This window comes from Hesperophylax consimilis, chromosome 19 (genome assembly GCF_061612785.1).
Source record: "Hesperophylax consimilis isolate HC1 chromosome 19, BYU_Hcon_1.0, whole genome shotgun sequence".
In the NCBI taxonomy this organism is placed as follows: Eukaryota; Metazoa; Arthropoda; class Insecta; order Trichoptera; family Limnephilidae; genus Hesperophylax; species Hesperophylax consimilis.
The window spans coordinates 1,403,386-1,425,650 of NC_142854.1; the positions used below are offsets into that span (position 1 = coordinate 1,403,386).

General features: G+C 35.8%; 1 protein-coding gene across 3 annotated transcripts; it reads left to right on the forward strand.

The window, feature by feature from the left end:
- The first annotated feature begins 544 nt into the window (after positions 1-544).
- Smyd3 (SET and MYND domain containing, class 3) lies at positions 545-19,524 on the forward strand. Of its 3 annotated transcripts, none has more exons than XM_089643036.1 (10): positions 545-750; positions 2,360-2,643; positions 3,813-3,897; positions 5,257-5,413; positions 6,159-6,286; positions 6,993-7,169; positions 10,014-10,113; positions 10,459-10,953; positions 15,833-15,995; positions 18,891-19,524. In XM_089643036.1, exons 2-10 carry the CDS (start codon positions 2,513-2,515, stop codon positions 19,111-19,113), a joined length of 1,659 nt encoding a protein of 552 aa, XP_089499162.1. In that variant the 5' UTR covers positions 545-750; positions 2,360-2,512; the 3' UTR covers positions 19,114-19,524. The 3 variants fall into 3 exon arrangements, with proteins under 3 accessions (XP_089499162.1, XP_089499163.1, XP_089499165.1); XM_089643037.1 differs by lacking the exon at positions 545-750 and adding an exon at positions 847-984; XM_089643039.1 differs by lacking the exon at positions 545-750 and adding an exon at positions 1,131-1,513.
- The last annotated feature ends 2,741 nt before the right edge of the window (positions 19,525-22,265 follow it).

Sequence of the window (22,265 nt, forward strand, 5' to 3'; positions counted from 1 at the left end):
ACGGGTGACTCTTTGTTAGAGAATATATTTTACATTCAGTGGAAAATGGAATTTATACTTATTTCTTAGAATATGGGAAAAGTCTCTAACTGAGAAGGGATTTCAAAGAAAAATTCAAAAGCGCTGGACGAGCAATACAAGTATTTTTTTAGAAATAAAACTATGGTTAAATTTTATTATTATAACATATACTATTTACGCCGGGGGAGATGTAAAATATGGTAAAAATAGTTATTTCGTTAAACTTAAAATTGTTTGTTCATATTGCGGCAATTATACTGGTATACATTTTCGTATACAGGGGGTAAGGGGTAACATAGTTCTTGAGCCCCACAGGTCGGGGGTCCCTGGGCTCGTACTCTACGTGCCCTTAGGGTAAAAACGAAACTGCCTGTACCCATGGAGAGCCCTGGAGCATCCCTAGAGGGAGCCAGAGAGAATGAGAGGTTACAACGACACTATCGGCGGTTCTGATGTTGAAACTACCTGCCCCAGTATTAATAAAAAAAATTATATACTGGCAGCACTGAACATAATTGACAGTAGCTGTCATAATAGATGTGTTTTTCCTCACGTGTTGCTGTTTCGATACAATACACAATCCTCCGGGGTCTATTTTTAGTCGCAGGCGTCAAAACAACATTATTAAACGGCCAGCGGTAAAATAGCGCCTATGTTTACGGCCTAACGATGCCAAAAATATTACAAGGGTTACTGAAGATTTGCTTTTAATTCTACACGCCAGCTCAGGTGGGTGTTTTGCGTGGGAAAATAATGGTCGAATTTCGAATGCGATGTTTTCGTCTCACTCGAGCTCATCGCTCAAGGCGGGAAATTAACCGAGAACATTTCAGTTTCAGATTTACGCGTTCAAACTTCGGTTTGTCGTTAATCATGTTATGATTCTATCTTCTGTGTTTGTGTTCAGAGTCAAGTGTTTATTCGTGTTGAAAGCTTTACGGACGTTGTTAATTCCTTTCAGAGGTGATGTACATATTGCTAAATCTCTCCATTGAAATTATCAAATAAATAACCCGACGCAACTTTCGCTTTTGCCATTTGTTTTATGGCAAATAATGCCACTTTTATATTTCTTACCAATATACTACATGCTTTACAGTTTTTTAAATTTATACTGCTTTTCTTTTATGATATTTTTACAAACCTGCTTTCGAAACGATCATTTAAAAATAACATTTTTGTCTATACATATTAGGTAACTCAGACTCAAACTAGATTTCACTTTTCTAAATTAACTTGGAATGTTATGTCGCAATGAATGGAACCCAAAATAAAACGGACTGAACTATTATTTTCTCTGAAATAAAAATAGTTATGTTTGTGAATGACACACTGAGGTGAAAGTGTATAGAGTGTGCAATAGTGCAGTGGAAACTTCAATGTTTAATGCAACCACTTATATTTTGTTTAGTAGTATATTATCATCCTAATGTGTTCCAAATAAATATGACGTGTGTAAACTTTTCATCTAATATTTGTCAAACTTTGCTTGGTAAGCTAGTGATCAGTTTATTCCAAATTACAACCACATTTATTGTCTGATTATTACAATTTATTATTTTTAATGTAATAATTGTTGTTAGCTGATTAATTTATTTTATTCAATGAACATTCTAGTACGGCAAGCCATTATTTACTGGGACAAATATTTTAGCCTTCACACCGAGTTAATTTTACTTGGTGACGTGTGCATGAAACATATTAACTTTTTCACTCTGTATTGTGAATGTTAGGTTATTGTGATTTAGCTGACAAATTAATAAAACAATATCTGCAGTTACTGCTAATAAATATTTTTTTCTTTCTAAATAATATGTTTGCTTTAAATGTTATATGTTTAAGTTGAAATTCTGTTTGAACTCTGAGTTCTGCCATGCGAAATTCGCACTGTTTTTCCTGTCTAGAATTTCTAGATCAACACGATTATTTTGTCCCTGCAATCATTGATGTTTTATATTCAGATGGGACATGAAGCCAAAAAATAGGTTCTGCTTTTTTACCTCCAACTATCCCAACACTCTAACTAAAACTACCGAATATGGTTTATGCGCACCGCTTATCGCATTCTAATAGTGTAATAGTAGGTATGCAGTAGCGCCTCTAATTGTAGCTCTATGTCCGCAATGTCATTTCCATTATGAGTTATTAAGGTTTTAAATATTTCTAGAAATATAACTATACATTTTTTTAAATAAAGATAAACTGACAATATTTGAACTCTCCCTTCTAGGAAAATGTAGCTTGCGCAATGATGTTACTTCTGGTGCTTAATACAAATATAAGTAATAGATTACAAAAGCAAATTATCAATAAATAATAATGTCTCTTATGTTTTTAGTAATCAGAAAGCAAGGAGGCTGTCTCTTATAAAAATAGACAACATTCAAGGACATACAATATTAAAATAGTGCTACAATAAACTTGCTTAATTATTTTCAATTGAGTGTATTTAACTGAGGTTAAATAATAACATAGCAATATTTGCGGCAAAATGAAGAATTACCTGCTGCCGAGTTCACAAGGGCCAATAAGGGCGGGGTCCACCATCTTGGAAGAGAAACCATTTGCATTTATTCTCTCAGCCAAAGAACAAGGATCGAGATGTGACCACTGCTTTGCCAAGTAAGTTATACTTAATTATAATAATACCGCACAAGAGTCTCAACTGCTCCCTGTAGTCTGAATGTAATTTACAGTGTTATTTTATGGTTAGATAATTTAAGGCGATGCACTACGTCGTGTAATATTTTAAATTGAGCCGCTATCAATAACAACCCCTACGTAGATGGCGATAAGGTTTAAATTCCCGCTTAACACCATCCGCCTGTTTTGATTTATGCAAGAAAAAAACATGGCCAAAAAGTGCCTTTTATTTTATTTTGTGGATGTTCAGGCATAAATATTTAATTTGTTTTCAATCATTTTATAAATAGGTAACTTAATTTGCCACATAACCGAAAATGGGTTCGTAAATAGGAGATTTTGAACTAGCAGTTTTCATAGGCCTTATAGATTTTTTTTTTCTGGGCTTATAAAAAGAATTATCTAAAAAATACTCGATTATTTCAAAGGCCAAGATGTATTCTACTCGCAGTATTTAATTAAAGCATCTGAAACATTTCTAGGCGACCAAATTTTCAAACAAAAACACATGATTTTGCATTACTACGTATGGTAATGTGTTTGCAATTTTGTAGTTTATTACGTAAATAATAATGTACCTACATAATTACCTTAATAGTTGGGCGGTTAATTCATAGTACGTATTGTACCTCGTATTTGCAATTCGTTCCAGTGAAAGACTATTCCAGTGTAGACCGGGTGTGAGACCTCTACTCAAAATACTTTTTTTAAATGTGAAACTGCGCAATAATCCCAACTGCTCCTAGCCGTATGGAGCCAGTTAAACTATGACGTAGTGGGGAGGGGAAGGAGGTGTGGAAGAGAAAGATGGGGGAGTTATTCAGATCTGGTCACCAAACACGGCTAAAGCCATTTCAAGCAATGTTTCAATTTTGAATGGTGGTCTTACTGGTCCACTCTGGAACATGTCGCAAGTATACTATATATTATTTTAAATTAATAAATTGTGAAATAACACAAATTCTGATGTGAAATCTTTTAGGCAGAGAGGAATGACCACCAAACGATTTGGTTTTGGCACACAGTCCTTGCTTCATTCACATTCATACATTCGTCATCGCATACATACCCTTCTGTTCTGGAGTCACCCGCTCCGTCTTATTTGTGAAAAGCAGCAGTCCATAAGTACTTTATTCCTTTACTTGCAGAGGAAAGGTGCTCAAATGTTCTGGTTGCCAATATATCCATTACTGCGGCAGAAGCTGCCAGAAAGATGCCTGGCCCGAACACAAGGTATTGTAAAGCTGCACATCTTGATACAGGAATGCCCTAGTGAGATGTGCAGAGTATGTTTTTTATGTTAAAAGCTGTTTTTTTTATATAAAAAGTCAGTGCTTAAAGTCAAACAAAGTTATCTACAAAAAGTCATTCCAATAATTTAGTATTGGCGTAGATAATGTTATTTTACTATAAGACCTATCTAGTTTTCGAGCCTGTTCGCTCTGTGGATAAAAGTTTATTTTTATTTTTTTATAGTGAATACCTCACAAGAGTCCCAACTGCTCCCGTCTGGAGCCAGTGAGACTATGGCATCCCCAATTGGGGGATGTTGTGAGGCTGAAGGTAAGTGGGGAAGGGAAAGAGGAAGGTGGAGAAGTACCTGGCTATTCAGATCTAGTCACTAAACACGGCTAAAGCCATTTGGAGCAACGTTTCAATTCTGAATGGTGGTCTTACACCAGGGCTATACTGGTAGTATCTTCCACTCTGAAATTTTTTTGTGTGGAAATCAAAATTAAAGGCTGCTTTTTAATGAAACGGAGACAGATTTGAAGTTGGGGAAACGAATTTTGGACAGTTATTCATGATAGAACTGCTTTTTTATAAAAAAAAAAACAAATAAATAAAAAACATTGTCATTGATGGTACAATACTAATTAATTAACATACTAATTCGCTAAGTTAATATTCATTCGTGTTCAAAGTGCGCATCTCTTCCACGTGGTTTATTTTGTTTGTTTTAACATTTAGGCCCAGTTGTTTCACAGAAATTCAAATATAACATTATCTTCAAATGAGCATTCAGTGCCGTTTTGTTTTTGTTATTTGAGAGGTCCCCGATGTTGAACGCCGATTCTAGGTGTGTTTCAGCATTCTATCAAATTGTGATAAGCTGACAAGCTTGACAACATGATATTTGTCCTCTTCTGCTGTTCACTATTTATTCAAAAGCTGAAATGGACTTAGAATCTGCATTTAACGAGAATCTTTTAACTATCAAAAAAAGAAAATGGCGCTGAATTGTCATATGATGACAATGTTACATTTGAATTTCTGTGAAACAAGCCAACCACAAATTACTTCCTCGATAATATATTACCTTCTACATCTACATCTCGTTTTGGAAAGTACCGTCAATTTCTAAACACCGTGTAAACATAGTATAAAAATATGCTCTTCAACCAGTGTTTTTAATGTTACATCCTTTTGCCTTTGAACCATCTTGGTGATGCTATTTAAACAATTAATCCTTTTTTTCTACATTTTTTTTTTCCAACTGTGAATGGCAACTAGTTGTTGTAAGTGAATAAACCGATAATTAGCTGCATTAAATGCTTTTTATGTTGTATGACATGTTGTTTCCACCATCAGGCGGAGTGCAACGGCTACCGCAAGGTGCTCCCCAGGGTGCCCCCGGATGCGGCCCGCCTCATGGCGCGCCTCATCAGGAAGCTGGCCAGCGGGGGCGCTCACCAGCGGGGCCATTACACCAACACCTCCTTCCGCGTCTGGAAGGACCTTATGTCACGTGAGTGGGTGTCTTCTATGAATGCCTTAGTCAACTTCACACTGGCCAGAAAATCACCAATTACATTTCGAGGGCTTAAATCATACACCGTTATCTACGAAAAACATACAAATAATTGTAGACATTAGCCAAATAACATTATCTACAAATAAAAACATACCAATAATTTGAGTGCTTAAAGTCAAACAATGTTATCTACAAAAAGACATTCCAATAATTTAGTATTTTTGTAGATAATGTTATTTTACTGTAAGACCTATCTAGTTTTCGAGCCTGTTCGCTCTGTGGATAAAAGTTTTGTGTGGAAATCAAAATTAAAGGCTGCTTTTTAATGAAACGGAGACAGATTTGAAGTTGCGGAAACGAAGTTTGGACAGTTATTCATGATAGAACTGCTTTTTTAAAGTTGCATAATTTTTCAATTTAACGTTTTTTTTAATATGAAACCTTACAAGAGTCCCAAATGTTCCCAACTGTCTGGAGCCAGTGAGACTATGGCATCCCCAATTGGGGTATGTTGTGAAGCTTAAGATAGCGGGGAGGGGAAGGAGATGAGTTGAGGAAGGTGAGGAAGTATCTGGCTATTCAGATCCGGTCACCAAACACGGCCAAAGCCATTTCAAGCACGTTTCAGTTCTTGAACAGGGCAATATTATACTGCATATTATTTTTAATTAATTAATTGTGAAATAACACAAATTACTCGGCCCACGCCGGGATTTGATATGAACAATGGGTATTTCAGATTATCACGAGCTGAAGGTGGACAACCGCAGGATGGAACACTTCACCTCTCTGTGTGCCGTGCTCTTCCAGTTCCTGACCGACATCTCTCTGCCCAACTCCGTGGAGCTGATGGGCATCTACGGAAGAGTAAGATTACATCTGCCACATCATCATTCTTATATTTTACCTTTGGACCGCGTTAATTACTTCCACATTTTTGATTATTTAACTATGTCACAATTTATCCTGAAAATAGACCTGTCCGATAGAACTAAAAGATTATGATGTACAAAATGGAATCAAATCCATGGGTAAAAACCTCTTGGGATATTTACACAAGTAGCTCTGTGAACCTCTGTAGACCCCTTGCCTCGAAAAAATTATGTTTCTAATTTTCTCTTGTTTAATTAATCAACACCAAAATTTCTTCTGAAATCATAAGATTTGTAAGTAGGTACTTAAATACCTACCGTAGTATTTTATGTAAGTTTTTTTTTTTTTTTAATTTCAAAAAAGGAATTATACAATTTATCCAAAGAATATCTCAATGACAATTTTTGTTTTCAAAATTTTTCCGTCAGGTAGGTTCCATAATATGTATTGAAAAAATGCAAAAGTCTAATATGTCACATTTGAAAACAGAATATTTACTGAACCATAGTCAATATTAGCCACCTATTCAAAGTGAGGCTTGCTTAAATAATAAACTGAATGCAGCAGATTTTCGAAAATGGAAACGGAACACACAAAATAAATTTCATATTAATTTATAAAACAGGACTTCGCTACACTTAGTCAAGAAGCAAATCCATCTTTCTTTTTGACAGTTTTCTGAATAAACCTGTGCTTCCAGATGTGCGTGAACGGCTTCTCCATCCTGGACCCTGAGATGCTCTCCATCGGCACGGGCATCTACCTGGGTGCCTCCGTGGTGGACCACAGCTGCGACCCCAACGCAGTAGCTGTGTTCGACGGCACCACCATCAACATCCGAACCCTCAAGGACATGCCCACCCTCGACTGGACCAAGGTGAGATACTCATTTCTGATTATATAATCTTTCCTAGCCAAAAGGATGTGAGTGACATATCGCTACTTTTCAGGAAAGAGAAAACAGTGTCACATTTGGGTCAGCACCGCTTTTGAAAAAATATGAAGCTCATATTTTCACCTTTACATACCTGGAGATAAAAATCACGCATTACCCTAATGGGGGCCACTAAGGTCTCCCCTTTGATTATATAAATGTCTAGATTGAGCGTTCGAGCGACGAAACGCCAAAAAAAATATCGGCCAACTGTTGGCTGATAAGCTCGTTCAGTCCGCTCAGTTGTGAAACTATCGCTGTGCGGTAAACACGTGTTGTGTGACATTTGAAAATGACGATTTGCGCTATAACAGTGTGCAGAAATTACAAAGGACGATTGAAAATAACTAAAAATGTTACCTATCATAGATAAATTACCTTTTCAAAGCCATATAATAACCATTTAGTTAAAGAAACAATTCAGTTTTAATAGTGTAATTTAGTCTTGACAACGCCATATTTTGACGCATTGTTTACAGGGTTGCCTGTTCTTCAAATTAAAATACCCACATAAGGTAAAAATTGCAAGGCGTAAATGACGCCGTTCTATTTATAAAGAACATTAACTTTAAATTCAGTAAATTTAAATGATTCATCTCTTTAAGAAATATAAGAATCTAATAAATAAAAAAAAATCCCATGAGTGCGTTGTTAATTTTAAAATAGGTTTTAATAATTACCCAAAGTACACTATATATAATAATATTATAACTGTGAAAGTTTGTCTTTGTGTTTAAGTGTTTGTAAATTCTTCGGGTTGACACTATATTTAAAAAAGTTATGAATTCTAAATTTGTTTATCTATTAAAATTACAAAAAAATGTGACAGGTTTGTTTGGTGAAGTATCAAGTAAACTTTTAATTTTATTCATGCATATTTTACAGAATACCTAATGATCCTATATATTTTTAGGTAGGCATAGATTTACCTGGTTGTGGGCCACCTTCTTTAATTGATGATGATAAAAATTTAAATTTAGACACAGCGATACCTGCCGGCCATTTGGCAGCGTCTAGGAATGTATCTTTCTTATTTTCCGTATTTCTTGTTTATTTGTTAAAAATAATCAAATAAAAATAAATCTCTTTTAACAATGATTTTCTTTTCATTTATATCATTATATTTATGTAGAAAACTATCTTACTTAAATGAATTCAAAATTAAACGAATTATAGGTCCCGCAAAATCGAAACATATTTTTTCCCAACTTTTTTGGGAAATACTAGGGAGCTGGTATCACTCAATACGCCTACAGTGACGTTAAGCGCTTACGTCAACGATATAGGTTGCGTATACTTGTGTGCGTGACACGCACACAAGTATTTTAAATCTGGCCTGTTCTTTCTGTTGGAATAACAGTGCGACACTCTATCTAGACATTTATATAATCAAAGGGTCTCCCATATATCGCCCCCATATACCCCCATATATCCAGTAAAACTCAGATATTAGTTACCACGTACCGTTTTAACTTGACATTGCCCATCTTCGCCCGGCAGTCAATCATTAAGTAACGACCGGTCAGTGGATGAGTTGACATCGCGGTCGGGTCCCACCCAGGCGTAGTGTGTTCATCTCCTCGGCTGGCTAAGACCTTCACCACAGCACAAGCAACATTATCTGCTTAATGTGGTGGTAGTAGGAGATTTTTAAATTTTGTCAAGTTTTTCGTAACACGGAAATGTTTGTCTTTCTTTTTAAAAAAGAAAATCAATGCAAAACGGTAAAACAGATATTAAAACTCAAATACATTTCCAATACTTGTGGCTTTTTTGTAGTGAAATTTTTTTTTAAAAAGTAATAGAGATCTGGGAGAGGGAGGGGAGAGTAATTTCATCAGAATTGATTAGATACTATTTAATATCTTAAAAAATAGAAACCGGATAAATTTATTTTTTTAAATGAAAATCGATTACTGAATAGTTTTTCTAGGATTTCCTAAAATATAGAGAATGTGATTTAAAAAAATCATTGGATGGGTTGTTTCCCAGAATTTGAATGTTTCATCAAAACTTAACTTTCAAGTTCTGTGAGGGTTCTATTATTATATCATTATTGGCCAGTTGTTTCAAAAAACTGAAATAACCACAGAATCCACTTTGAAATTTGATGGATTCATCAAATTCTGTGAAATAAATTCCTTTTTTGTAACAAATAGATAATAATAATATATTTTTATTTTATATAGTGCCGTTTTTGTTTTTGGGTGCTGATATAATGATATCCTCACTGGGATCTCCCGTGTTGAGGATTTCATTTACATATTATTAAAATTTAGTAGTATGGATAGTATAAATAGTGTTTTTTCTGAATTAATTATAAATTTTTTACATCGTGTTTTTTTTTGTTCAGTTGAGAGATATTCAGATATTGCACAAAACTCTTGTAGGGGAGATGAGTATTACCCCCCTCCGGTGTGGGAGGATTAAATTGATAATCACTGCCATTTTGAATTTTTTTTATTAAATGGCTCTCGATAATCTTATCAAGATAATCTCAGTGACCCTAATAGTTCTTCATAGTCAAGTTAAAGAAGGTGACTGAAATACGTATGATAAGTTGTAAACACGTGGTGAGTTAGATATATGTATTTAAGACCCATTCTTATACTGTAAAACTGTAGACTATCATATTAAAAGCTCCCTTTTTTTAATTATAATTATTGTTTAGGGCCGTGCCTTGCACACGAATGTCACAACAGTAGTCTTGTGAACATGTGTAAATGAAAAAGCATCGAAACGTCATGCATTTAAAGAGGTAACAATGTATTTGAAATTGTTTTCCAGATTTTCATTTCCTACATAGACTTGCTCAACACCCCCTTTGAGCGGCAAACGGAGCTTCAGATGACCTACTATTTCCTCTGCCAGTGCTCCGTGTGCTTGGGTAAGTTCCCAATGCAATAGAACTCCCCTTATGATCATTTCTGTTGTATCTCCGGGTTTTCTCACACACTCTCTTGTTGAATAAAACTCCGGCTCAACAAAACACTTCAACTTTGATGTGATAGATTGACAATGACCCCTTATATCTTAATTAGCAGGTGGTTGGAATAATATGGGCCCCGACCTTGAGGTTCCCACCTTATTTACTATCCACACGGTCTCGACAGCTAACGCTATCTATGGGTAACTTAATAAACTAATATCTAGTGCCATCTATGGGTGAGCTCTTTCACTAATATGTAATCTTTTCATCAATTATCTAACTTACCTTTCTACTGTGTTCTAGACCCCCATCAAATATCCCTCATGCACGCTGCTCAATGCCCCAACAAAGGGTGCGACTATCCCGTCCAAATTCCTTGGAGAGAAGACATCAAAATCGTTATACGCGAAGATGAAAACAAATCTGAAAGTATCGGTGAAACATCCCAGATAAAAGACAAAGACAATATTCAAAATGGAGGAAATAACCATAGAGAAAGTACATTTAATGAACCAGAGACAAACGGAGGACCAAAGACAAATGATGTCACAAATACAAGGAGCTTAACAAACGGTTGTGATAATATTAGCAGTGTTGATGATACATCATTAAGTAATGGATTCGGAGCGTTGTCAGTAAAGGAGAATGGATTTTCTAACGGAGATCATATTAATGATTTTGCACTAGAGTGCCCAAAATGCAAGCAGGAAATTACTAAAGAATTTGTTAATAAGTTCAAGGATGTTATGGACTTTACGCACCTGCATCTGCAGAATATGAGAGATAAATCTATATCTTGTATCCTTTTTATATTTTCAAATCTATTTATTTATTAGTTTAGTCGACAGATTACAGAATGGACCTTCTGAGACCACATTGTACATTGTGTTGTTATAATGTAAACAACATCACTGCCAAAAACTATGGTGGTTTATTTCGTTATTTATGGCATGCAAGAATCATGAGCATCCATGATCAAATGAACGAAAATCATCTGTCACTTTGACAGATATCAGCCATTGGTGAGTTTGTTTATTTCGTATTGTTTTGAATTTGTAATTGAACCGGTTTGCTTACAAATGTTAAAATGTCAAGTAGCAGTTGAGTGCTAACGAAAAAGTTAAATTTAAAGAGTCACAGAAGTGTTGAAAGCTGCCGTTGTAATGCCTCAATTACACCTGCCGAGTGCTCGGGCGAGACAGTGCATTCGGCTGAGTGCTCGGCTGATGTGATCAGTAGAGCCAGTACTCGGCCTGGTAGCGGACGAGTGATTCAAGCGAGACAGTGAATAGAAGCAAGGCTTAATGACTCGGTTGAGTAAGAACTCTCTCCACCTGCATACTCAACTCGGCACTTCACTCGCTCTCCTCTCGGTCAGTGCCATCAACCAATTCAGTCAGTTAAAGAAAAAAATTCTAAATTTAAGAATTAGGAATTTGTTGTTGTAAAATTCTCTTAATTTTTTCTTCTTCCGCCATTGAGAAACCATGTTAACAGCACTCTCTAATAAGCTAATCTCCTTGAACTGACTTGCCCACTGTCTCTTCAACGTGTGTTCTCCTCTACTCGCCAATAAGTTGCTTGGGAGGTGTGATTCAGCCTTAACCCATTGGATTCTGAATCGTTTTATATAATATTAATTTTATACCATTATTTTTAAATCTACAGTGGTGTACTAAATCTAATATAACTTTAAAACACTATGTTTAAAGGTAATATATTTTTTTAATTTACTTATTTGATCAAGTTTTGTAAAAAATATATTTTCAGTATAAAAAAAATTATAACAATTTGAGGAAATGTAGATATAGAAATAACTCTTTTTTTAAAGTTGAACATTGGTCAAATTTACATTATCATTTATCATTGCCCACACTTGCCAAATTTACATTATCATTTATCATTGCCCACACTTGCCAAATTTACATTTTTATTTATCATTGCCCACACTTGCCAAATTTACATTATTATTTATCATTGCCCACGCTTGCCAAAACTACGAAATGAATACTTGATTATCTATAGAGCGATTAGCACAAGGGCGGATCCAGCTTTGGCGCCAGGGGGGGGTCACGTAGTCGTGGTCAAGTTTTTTTTTTTTTTTTTTTAAAGAAAGACAAACATTCCCGGGTTACGAATAACCCAACAATAACTCCTACCACCACCACAGAAAGCCGAAAATGCTTGCTTGTGTTGTGATGGAGGACTTAGGTCCGGTCAGTTACAGTTACAAGAAGTTATAATTTAATTTTGATAATAATATATACAAGTAAAAAGTAGGTATTGTTGGATATGGTAACACTAGGTATATCATTAAGATTGTCTTTTGCTCCGCAAGCCCGGGCGGCGTAGGCTCGTGTAATGTCAATTGTCAACCAATACAGTACAGATTACAATTATTAATCGTGTTCTTATTTCACCACAATATAACATGGTGTCAGGTGTGTCTTCAACATAGTATTGTGTGTAGGAATCTTGCAACTTTTTGAATTTCCTTTTCCTCGTTGTAGTTATTCGCCATCATATATAAAAGAAATGATTGCTTAAAACGTTTCCACTCGCCAACCATATCCGTAGCATTCTGCATTTGCAGAATTTGACTCGACATTATTATTGTAACACTTTGCTTGTCACGACAAAATAGACAAATAATAACAGCTTGTTGACCGTTATTTCTTTGCTTCCTGGTAAAGAATTTGAATCGTTCCACTGTAATATTCAATGTAGGTATGAAGTGTCTATCCAGTCTATCGAAGAGTAGAATAATGCCTTCCAGCGTGCTCTTCTCAATAGTGAGGCCGAATGAATTAAAAATTTGAACTCCTTTAGGACCAATCGTGTGCAGCAAATGTTATTAATAAATGTAAGTACTGTACTTCCATATTTAAGAGGAATATAAACGCTGGAAATATTTCGATTCTTGTACTTTATAAATTTTAAAACCGAGCGCCTTGCACCGTCATATTTTGGCCTGATTTGCACGAGGCAAGTAATTTGAAATAAATATTGTTGCCATGACGCGGTGCTTGCAATACGTAAGAAGCGCCCAGCGAGATCTCCGTTCGCCGATGCTTCCATACGCTTGTTAATACCTTGTTACCTAGTGGATGAATACCGTCCATTCTATTTTGCCAGCAGCGGCCGAGCCGGCAGCGTAGTCAATATTATCGACAATCCTCAAACTATGGGGAACGCTAATAAAAGTAAATATTTATAAAATTTGAATTGATTTTATTTATTTACAATCCAAACAAAAATATTCTGAAAGTGAATTATTAATAGGTACATATAAATATTAATAAAAAGAAACTTGATTAAGTTAAATATAATATGTATATATATTAACAAAATGTAACTAATACGTTCTTTTACAAAACTAGGTAGCTACCTACCTGACATCTGCTGACGGCAACCGGCTTCGTATTCAAAATTTCAAATACGTAAATGTTAAAAACAGAAACATTAGGATTAGAAAGGATTGGACCGATAATAGGCCACATGCATCACATTTAAAAAAAATCCGGTTTAGGCAAATATTCTAAGACGTTCCGTATTTTTTTTAATCGTATTTTTGAAACCCTGATGATTTTTTTAAAATTTCAACTCGAAAAATCAGACCATTTTTTATAAACCGGAAAGACGGGACATAATTTTATATGTGCAAAAAAACGGTAATTAACTAGCCGAAAGTCATTTAAAAAAGAACGTTTTCCACACGAATGTCACAAAAATGGCATGAAATTGTACGGAGTTCTGTTCATAACATCTGTCAAAACACCGCCATCTTTAGCAAAAAGCATAAATATACCAAACCACCTACTCATGCAAAAAGTCAAATCAAAGGTTAAGTGGTTAAGTTCGCAGAGAACAAACAATAAATCTAGTGAACGTTAAACGTCAAATTCAAAAATTCGCCGGATATCAAAGTGTTGCCGTATAAAAAAAATAATCAGTGTGGAATTTTACAAAATTAAGGGAACATAATCGGAGACGGAACATTTTCATGTAAATCATTCAAAATCCATCATTAAAAATAATACTATGCATTTCTAAAAAAAATTACTAACGTTTTCGTAATCTTAGTAAAAAAATCTATCCACACTTTTAGCCTTCATTTTAATTGATTCTGAAGAATTTGTTACAAATATTAAAAATGTGTCCACTTCCGAAGTTATTAATTCATCATCTAGAAAAATAAAATCTGGTACTTACCGCTAAGTCCGCTAACTTTATAGTTATACACGGGTTATAAAGTTTTAAAATCGTTGAACGTAAAATATATTAATTGTAAGGTATTGTTTTATTAATCTAAAATATAAATAACTTGCATCCCTCGTGCGGCATAATTTTATTTTTTTTAAATTCAATTATAATTTCGCCGAAATAAATTAAAATGTTAGCCTTGGGCAAAACCTCGATGAACGAGGTTGTGTCTCGCCTTAAGAATTGCTTTAGGAAGTATAGGAAGGCTGGTAATTCGCGCGGGCACGTTAGACCTGTCCAGACCTGTCAAAAAACTTCCGAAAGAATAAGTTCTGTAACTTACTAAAATTACGTTAAGTGACTTTTGGTGTCGTTTACATTGGGAATTTGGCCAAACTCGCCTTCAAGAGCGATTTACAGGAAAAAAACTTACGAGTCTAACCCCAGCCTTAGAACATTAACAAATAACATTTGAGTTTAAACACACATACACTGGCATAATGAAGAAACTGATTAGATTACTTACCATTTCTTGTAATGAATTGAATTTGCAGCAACAATTTTTAAGAATACTATTACTTATATTGGAACTTATTTTTTTTAACTTAGTAAACAAATAAGAGTAAACACTTTATTAATAAAGTTTAGTCGTTCCGATTGAGGTTAGGTTTTGCTAGACGCTAGACGTTAGTCGAAACAAAGCGCGCGCAAGCGTCACACGTGGTTACACGAAATGTGTCATAATAATATGAAAGGTGGCGGCCGAGGCGCGCGCCGGTGGCGGTGCGCGGTGACGCGGTAACATTTGAATTTTCGATGCGTTCGTTCCCGAATAATGCGTTTGCCGTCAAACAAAGTATTATATTAAATTAATTAAATATTGAAAGTACTTAAATAAAATTTATATTGTGACAAAAAATATATAAAAACATTATGTTTAACAATTTTAATTAGTGGTCCACCTAGGTCCTGGATGGGCCCAGGACCTAGGTAGTCATGACCCCCCCTGGGCTGGGGCCCAGGGGGGGGGGTCATGACCACCGTGACCCCCCCCCTGGATCCGCCACTGGATTAGCATAAAATTTGAAATCCAGATTTCACCTGTGTGTCCATTTTTCGTTTTAAAGCCTACATACTTCAGACCTGCCGTGCCGGCGTGGTTTGAGTTTAAGACATAGCGATACACCATCGTTTGATGCCAATGGGTTAAGTATTTGAAATTTTGAAAAAATAGAACAGTTGCAAAGAAGAAAAGTTGCAAAATAGAAGATATACATACATATATAAGGAAGTGAAGGGATAACTTAACCTAATCTATCATTTGGCCATATTCTATTTTGTGCTTGTTCTCTTGTTATTCGGTTACTGGTTAATACAGTTCCCCTGTGGTTGCGCACAGAATAGATGGACGGGGCTCCTGTGAGGTATCACCTCCTTTTATAAGTTGGATCGCTTCCTTAACTGACTTGTTCAGATGTGGACGTCTGCCGCGCCTGCTTGGCGAAGCAGGAGGGGGTGCTGCACCCGCTGTCCCTGTTCCATGTGCAGACCCTGGATCTGGCCATGGACGGCTGTCTGCAGTACGAGTTCTGGGACCAGGCCATGATGTACGCCGGCCTGCTGCTGCCAGGGTTCAAGTAAGTCCATACAACAAGAATTATACGAGGGGGCGTCATTGAGTTGGCGGAATGGGTAGGTAGGTGCTTAATGTTGTTGTCCTTGAATTAGGTACTAATTGAGCAATTCATTATTAGTATAAATACCGGGTTTTATCGTAATTAGGTCATTAGTCTTTGAGCTATCGTCGACCAAACAAGTCAATCAAGGGGAGAATTGTGAATATAGAGAAAATTGAGTTCCGCGCTGTTATAAAATTCCTTACCAAGCAAGGAAAATCAGTTCAGATCATACTGGTAGAGATGTCATCCATTTACGGGGACTCTTGTCCAAGTAAAACTATTATTTACAAGTGGCATACCCTCTTTAAACAAGGCAGTGAGTCGCTTGAAGATGACTCCAGGAAGGCCTATCGAGGTGACCGCTCCGGAAATTATTCAAAAATTCGAAATATTAATAGTAGAAGATGCCCGACTAAAGAAGAAACAGCTCGCAGAAATGGTTGGAGTATCAGATACAACCATTTTCAAAATTCTTCACGGCCATCTTGGCATGACTAAAGTCAGCGCAAGATAGGTGCCAAGAATGCTAACGCCGCCTCAAAAACAACAGCGCGTGGTGTATTCTCGTGCAGTTTTCGACCTCTGTAGGGAATACAAAGATGGAGTGTTGGATCAAATTGTTACTGGTGATGAAACTTGGGACCTGAGTCTAAACAGGACTCTATGCAGTGGCACAAGAAAGGCACACCACCACCCAAGAAGTTTAAGGTGTCACAATCGGCTGGGAAAATCATGGCGACAGTCTTTTGGGACTTGGAAGGAATCCTGTTGATCGATTACAAAGATAAAGGTGTTTCCATAACCGGAGTTTACTACGCTTTAATTCTAGAGCAATTAAAGGAAGCTATCAAGGAGAAAAGAAGGGGAAAATTGACCAAAGGTGTCCTCCTTCTGCACGACGATGCACCTGTACACAAGAGCCGTGTTGCGATGGCTGCCCTGCAGAAGATGAGCTTCGAAATTTTGCCACATCCACCCTACAGTCCTGACCTGGCTCCCAGTGATTATTACCTTTTTTCAAACTTGAAAAAAGAACTTTGTGGGAAAAAGTTTTCAAGTGATGAAGAAGTGAAGGATGCTGTTTCCCCGTATTTTTTAGACAAAGACAAATCTTTTTTTTTTTGAGGGTATACATGAGTTAATTGAAAGATCCGAAAAATGTATTAGGATAGCTAGTGAATATATTGAAAAGGAAAAAATAAATTTGGATTTTTATTTCCACTCCTTACGCCCCATTCCGCGAACTTAAAAATGTTCCCTCGTATGTAATACATTAAAAAAGGTTAACTCATACGTCCTTAACAAATATACTCGTGGGAGATTTCATGCAGTATTTTGCACTCCAAAAGCGATAACTTCCGTTTATTAGAATACACCAATGAAAACAGCGATGCTTTGTTGACCGTTGACATTTTTAACGCCGCCTACAGACAGTTTATGGACTGTTTTTGGCCGCATGTCACTAAATAGCCGTAGAGCTGTCCCTATGATTCTTGTGTATTTCTGCTTTGTTGTGTTTTCCTATCAACCTTTTCCAATTATGTTTAAATCATATCACAAAACTTACTCATACTACTTGTACTTTTTTTGCCCTACACTTGTAATCTCTTTAACCCTTAAAACCTCGGAAGGACATTACTAGCCACAAACATCATATTCCATTATAGCCTCTGAAGGTCAGATCTGACCGGGGCGTCCATACATTATAAAAGTATTTTTATCTTTTTTCTATAAAGTTTAAATATGTGATTTGTTCGTCGTTGGAAACATAAATAATTATTGTTCTCAGTTTGTCTCAAACATTTATACATGATTCAATGGTTAAAATCCAAAAAATGTATGTACAAGTGTATGATTACAAATTTATGGAATTTTTTCATTGAGGTTTGAAAGTTAAAAAATTATGTATATTTTTTTTATTATATAAAAATGTTATTATGTATAAACGGTGTAAAAAGTGAAGTGACAATTTTCTTACTAAAATCTTACCTGACACAAAAGGAGTGTTTTTTCTAAATAACGCATTCTTTCAAAATTATGAACATTTCAAATCATAATGTCCCGATATGTTTTTTTGGTAACGTTTTCATGTACGATATTAAATTTTAATTTTATCAGTGTTTATTTCAAATACAAACTTTGCAAAGATAATTTTATCTAGTTTCCAAAATTAATTTTATTTTTATGACAACTTCAAAAACAAGAAATATATAGCACATTTGAGATACCTCGGGAGCCATCTGAAATTCCATGAAATTTCACCGTATCGTTGGGACTTGCAGGTAAAAATATTTTAAATCCTTTAGGATTTAGGAAAAAGATTAAATTAGTCTTATTGATACCATGAAAAATAATAATATTATTTGTGAAAGTAGATTCATCGAACCAACCATCACTTACATTCATTTTGCACACTTGATTTTCAAAACAAGGGGAAGGTCACGAAAACCACTCCCGTTCCCATTTCCCACCCAAGATAATCTAACGTTGCTTGGCATTAACCAAGTTTGGTGATCAGATCTGAATAGCCAGCTACTTCCCCACCTCCTTCTCCTCCCCAATACCTTCAGCCTCAAAATATACCCCGATTGGGGATGCCATAGTGTCACTGGTTCCAGAAGGTTGGGAGCAGATATTGAGACTCTAGTGCGGTATTCACATTTAAAATAAAAGCTAGTCCACCTCAGCACAGGACACCTCAGTGAAGAGGCCGAAGAAGATAAATAAATTGTTAATAACCAATCGTAATTTCAACTGTTCTCCTCAAACGTCTTTATACTTTTCTACACCTTATTTAGTATCTTCGCTCGTTCAATTATATAGTCTCTAATAAATAAATAAAATTATTTGCAGAAATTTCTATGGAGATCTGCATCCCATGTACGGGCTACTCCTGGTAAAGCTGGGCAAACTGCAGCTGTACGCAGAGAAGCCGACCGAGGCTCTGGTGTCGCTCAACGCCGCGGCGGCCGTGCTGAAGGTCACTCATGGCTCCCAGCACCCGCTGTGGAGGGACAGCCTCACTCCGCTCATGAGGCAGGCTGAGGCAGAGACCAGCGCCGTCATGCACTTTTAGGTTATGTCACACAATATGGACCACTTTAGTTTTATGACGCGGTCTAAATTTGTCAACTCGAATGATTGCGTATGTTATTTCTTCTTCTTGTTATGAAAAATATAGAGAAAAAACCTGTCTACTCAGGGTGTAACAGCACGTAAACGTAGGATTTTAACCAGGCACTCAATCTCGTTTCAGCAGCACGGTAAGAGAGGAGAGTGAACGCGTATCACGTGATCCTGTTGCATCATCAGAGAGCAAAATGACATTTACATTTTTTACTCCAAATATGTTCAGGAATCACTTGTTAACCCATCCCATCCGAAGTTATTTTGATTGAAACTGATTACAGCAACTGAATTAAATTTTATCCTGAACAAAGTTGTTGTACTATAAACATCTATTTTTAGTAATAACTATTTAAAAATATTTATTAAGAGGATTGAACCCTTCTTCCCAGGAACTGGCTCTTAACTGCTGTGAACTTTAAAAAAAAATGGTTTTACTGAGGAACCTATATAACCTTCGTCAACCGCGCTTACTGAACCAAATGCCAATTGGGTGGTACCAACATTTATTTCAAAGAAATGCGTATAAGTCCACGTACGTATGCGTGATTGCAATCGGAATGCATTTTTATCGACAACGAGAGTTCAGCTCAATCGGATGTCAAGAAATGGGTTAATTTCCACTCCAAGATTTGACCTGGAGGAAATGTTTTCTATGATAGCGGAATTTTGGTTAAAATCCTTTGGGTACGTGCTGTCACACCTGTATAGTAATAATGTTAGGCGTAAATATTAATCTTTCCTATTTCAATGAGCTTATAAATGTTCTGATTACAATAATGCCAATGGAGGGAACAATATTATATTATTACGTATGTTGTGTTTGTAATTCAATCAATATGTATATACATCTAACAATAATTCTGTCGCCTTTTGCTATGTTATGTTATATGCCATTATTTGCTTCCAGTATTGCCACTGTAAAGTATTTTGCTTGTAGGGATATAATAGCTTCCTTATTTTGAATAACCCTTTTTCATATAAGGAGTTTTTTTAGTGCATTGCGTTGATGCTGTAATTTTTGCTTCCTCTCTGAATATGGCTATGCATTACTCTAATCAAGGCTGTTTTGGCCAAAATTTGGTGAAACGAGACAATTTTATTGATGCAGCTCGGTTGGCCTTTCTAACTCTTATTACTCTATTATCAGTTCTTATTACGTTCAGGTCTACCACGTATACGGGATTGACAAACAACAAATGAAGATCACTTGTGCCAAATTTTTTAACTTAGAACATCCTACGTTACCACATCCGGGCTTGGAGAGTTTTTAAAAATTAGATATAGACAGTGACCTTCCTCTTGTTTTGAAGGTCAAGTGTGCAAAATTTCACAATTTAAGAATAAAACTGTGGATTTGTATAAAAATCAAAACCACGGCAGCTGCCAGCCATAGACAATCTTCTTTGAGTGAATAGATAATATTATGTGTAGCCATTTTACATACATAATATTATCTATTTTATGTTGGATAAATAAGCTGTTTTGTAGTATATATTTTTTGGATAATCCATTTAGGGCTGTTTAAAACAAGTTTTTTTTTTATTGGAACACTTTTTTCTTTTAATGACTTTTGAAAATTATAATATTATATAATACTAATAAATGTAAACGAAACATGAAACAGAACAAGACACAGAAAAATAAAAAGATAACATTCTCAACTGGGAATCGAACCCAGGTTCTCCGTCTTACTATCTTGGCTGACAACCCGGTAAGACAGATATCCTGGGTTCAATTCCCAGTTGAAACCGTTATTTTTCTGTGGCATTTTTTATGTGAAACCGCACAACAGTCCCAACTGCTCCCAACCGTATGGAGACTATGACATCCCCAATTGAGGTATGTTATGAGGGGAAATAGATGAGGAAGAGGAAGGTGTTGCTATTCAGATATGGTCACCAAACACGGCCAAAACCATTTCAAGAACGTTTCAATTCTGAATGGTGGTCTTACACCAGGGCGATTCTGAGAGTATCTTCCACTCTGGAATATGCCGCAAGTATACTATATATAACAGTTCTCCTTGTAACTTGTTAAAAAAAACAATAGATACAAATTTGCTGTGATTTGACCCCACGAACTCCAGCTTGCCTTACCCCTCGACCATGGAGGCTTGTTCTGTTTCATTTCGATTTATTTGAATTACTTTCTTCTTCAATAATATATTTTTTTGGTTTAGGTTAGGTTAGGTTCTTAAAACAATATGTCGCTGATTCTTACAAACATCAAACCCTGATCCTGGTTTGGTAGTCGTGAAACTAATAAGTACCTAATTATTTTTATCATTGAATTTGTGTTGCCATTTTTCTTTCTTTGCTTAAACTATTCCATTTTTAAATTGTGCATTACTGTTTGAATTAAATATGTCATAACACTTTTTTCTCACTTCATTCTTCTGTTTACATTCTTTTGCCATTTTATTTACAATTTTGGTTATATTTTATTTTATAGTGCTTCATAGAATAAGATTAGTTAGTATGTAGTTACTATTGTTTTGTTGTGGTTTACACTGCATGTTATAAAATATTTATTTTTGAAAGGTTGGTTTAGAATTTACTCAAAATATATTGCCAGAGAAACATTACTAAAAATATGACAAATTTATTTATACAAAGCTTGTCTAAAATGATAAACACTAAAATGGACAGTGATCGGTTTGCCATTGGCTACTCGCTGACTGACTGACACTGTCGATTTAGTAGTGGGATTTACACTATTGAATTTTGCCATATGTCGCACAGTAGGCACTTTTATAGTCGATTAATATCACATTCGACCAGTTCCATTTTGTTTGAAAATGTTTGTTAGAACCGACGTGCTACGTACTAGTGTCAAAACCGACCCGATGCCGCACGGCAAAAGTCGAAAGCTAAAAGCGTTTTCAGTCACCTGCGGCATATCGAATCAACAATTTACACGGTCGCTTTTGAAAGTACTGTGTCGCCGCATGACAAAAATCTATTAGTGTAAATCCCGCATTGCGTTGTAAACACGCATTAGGTGCGTTTAAATAAAAGAAGCTGTTTTCTGTGAGATCTAAGAGTGTAAGAAATGTTTAACACCAATGATCTCCACTGAGCACCCGTATAATATATATAT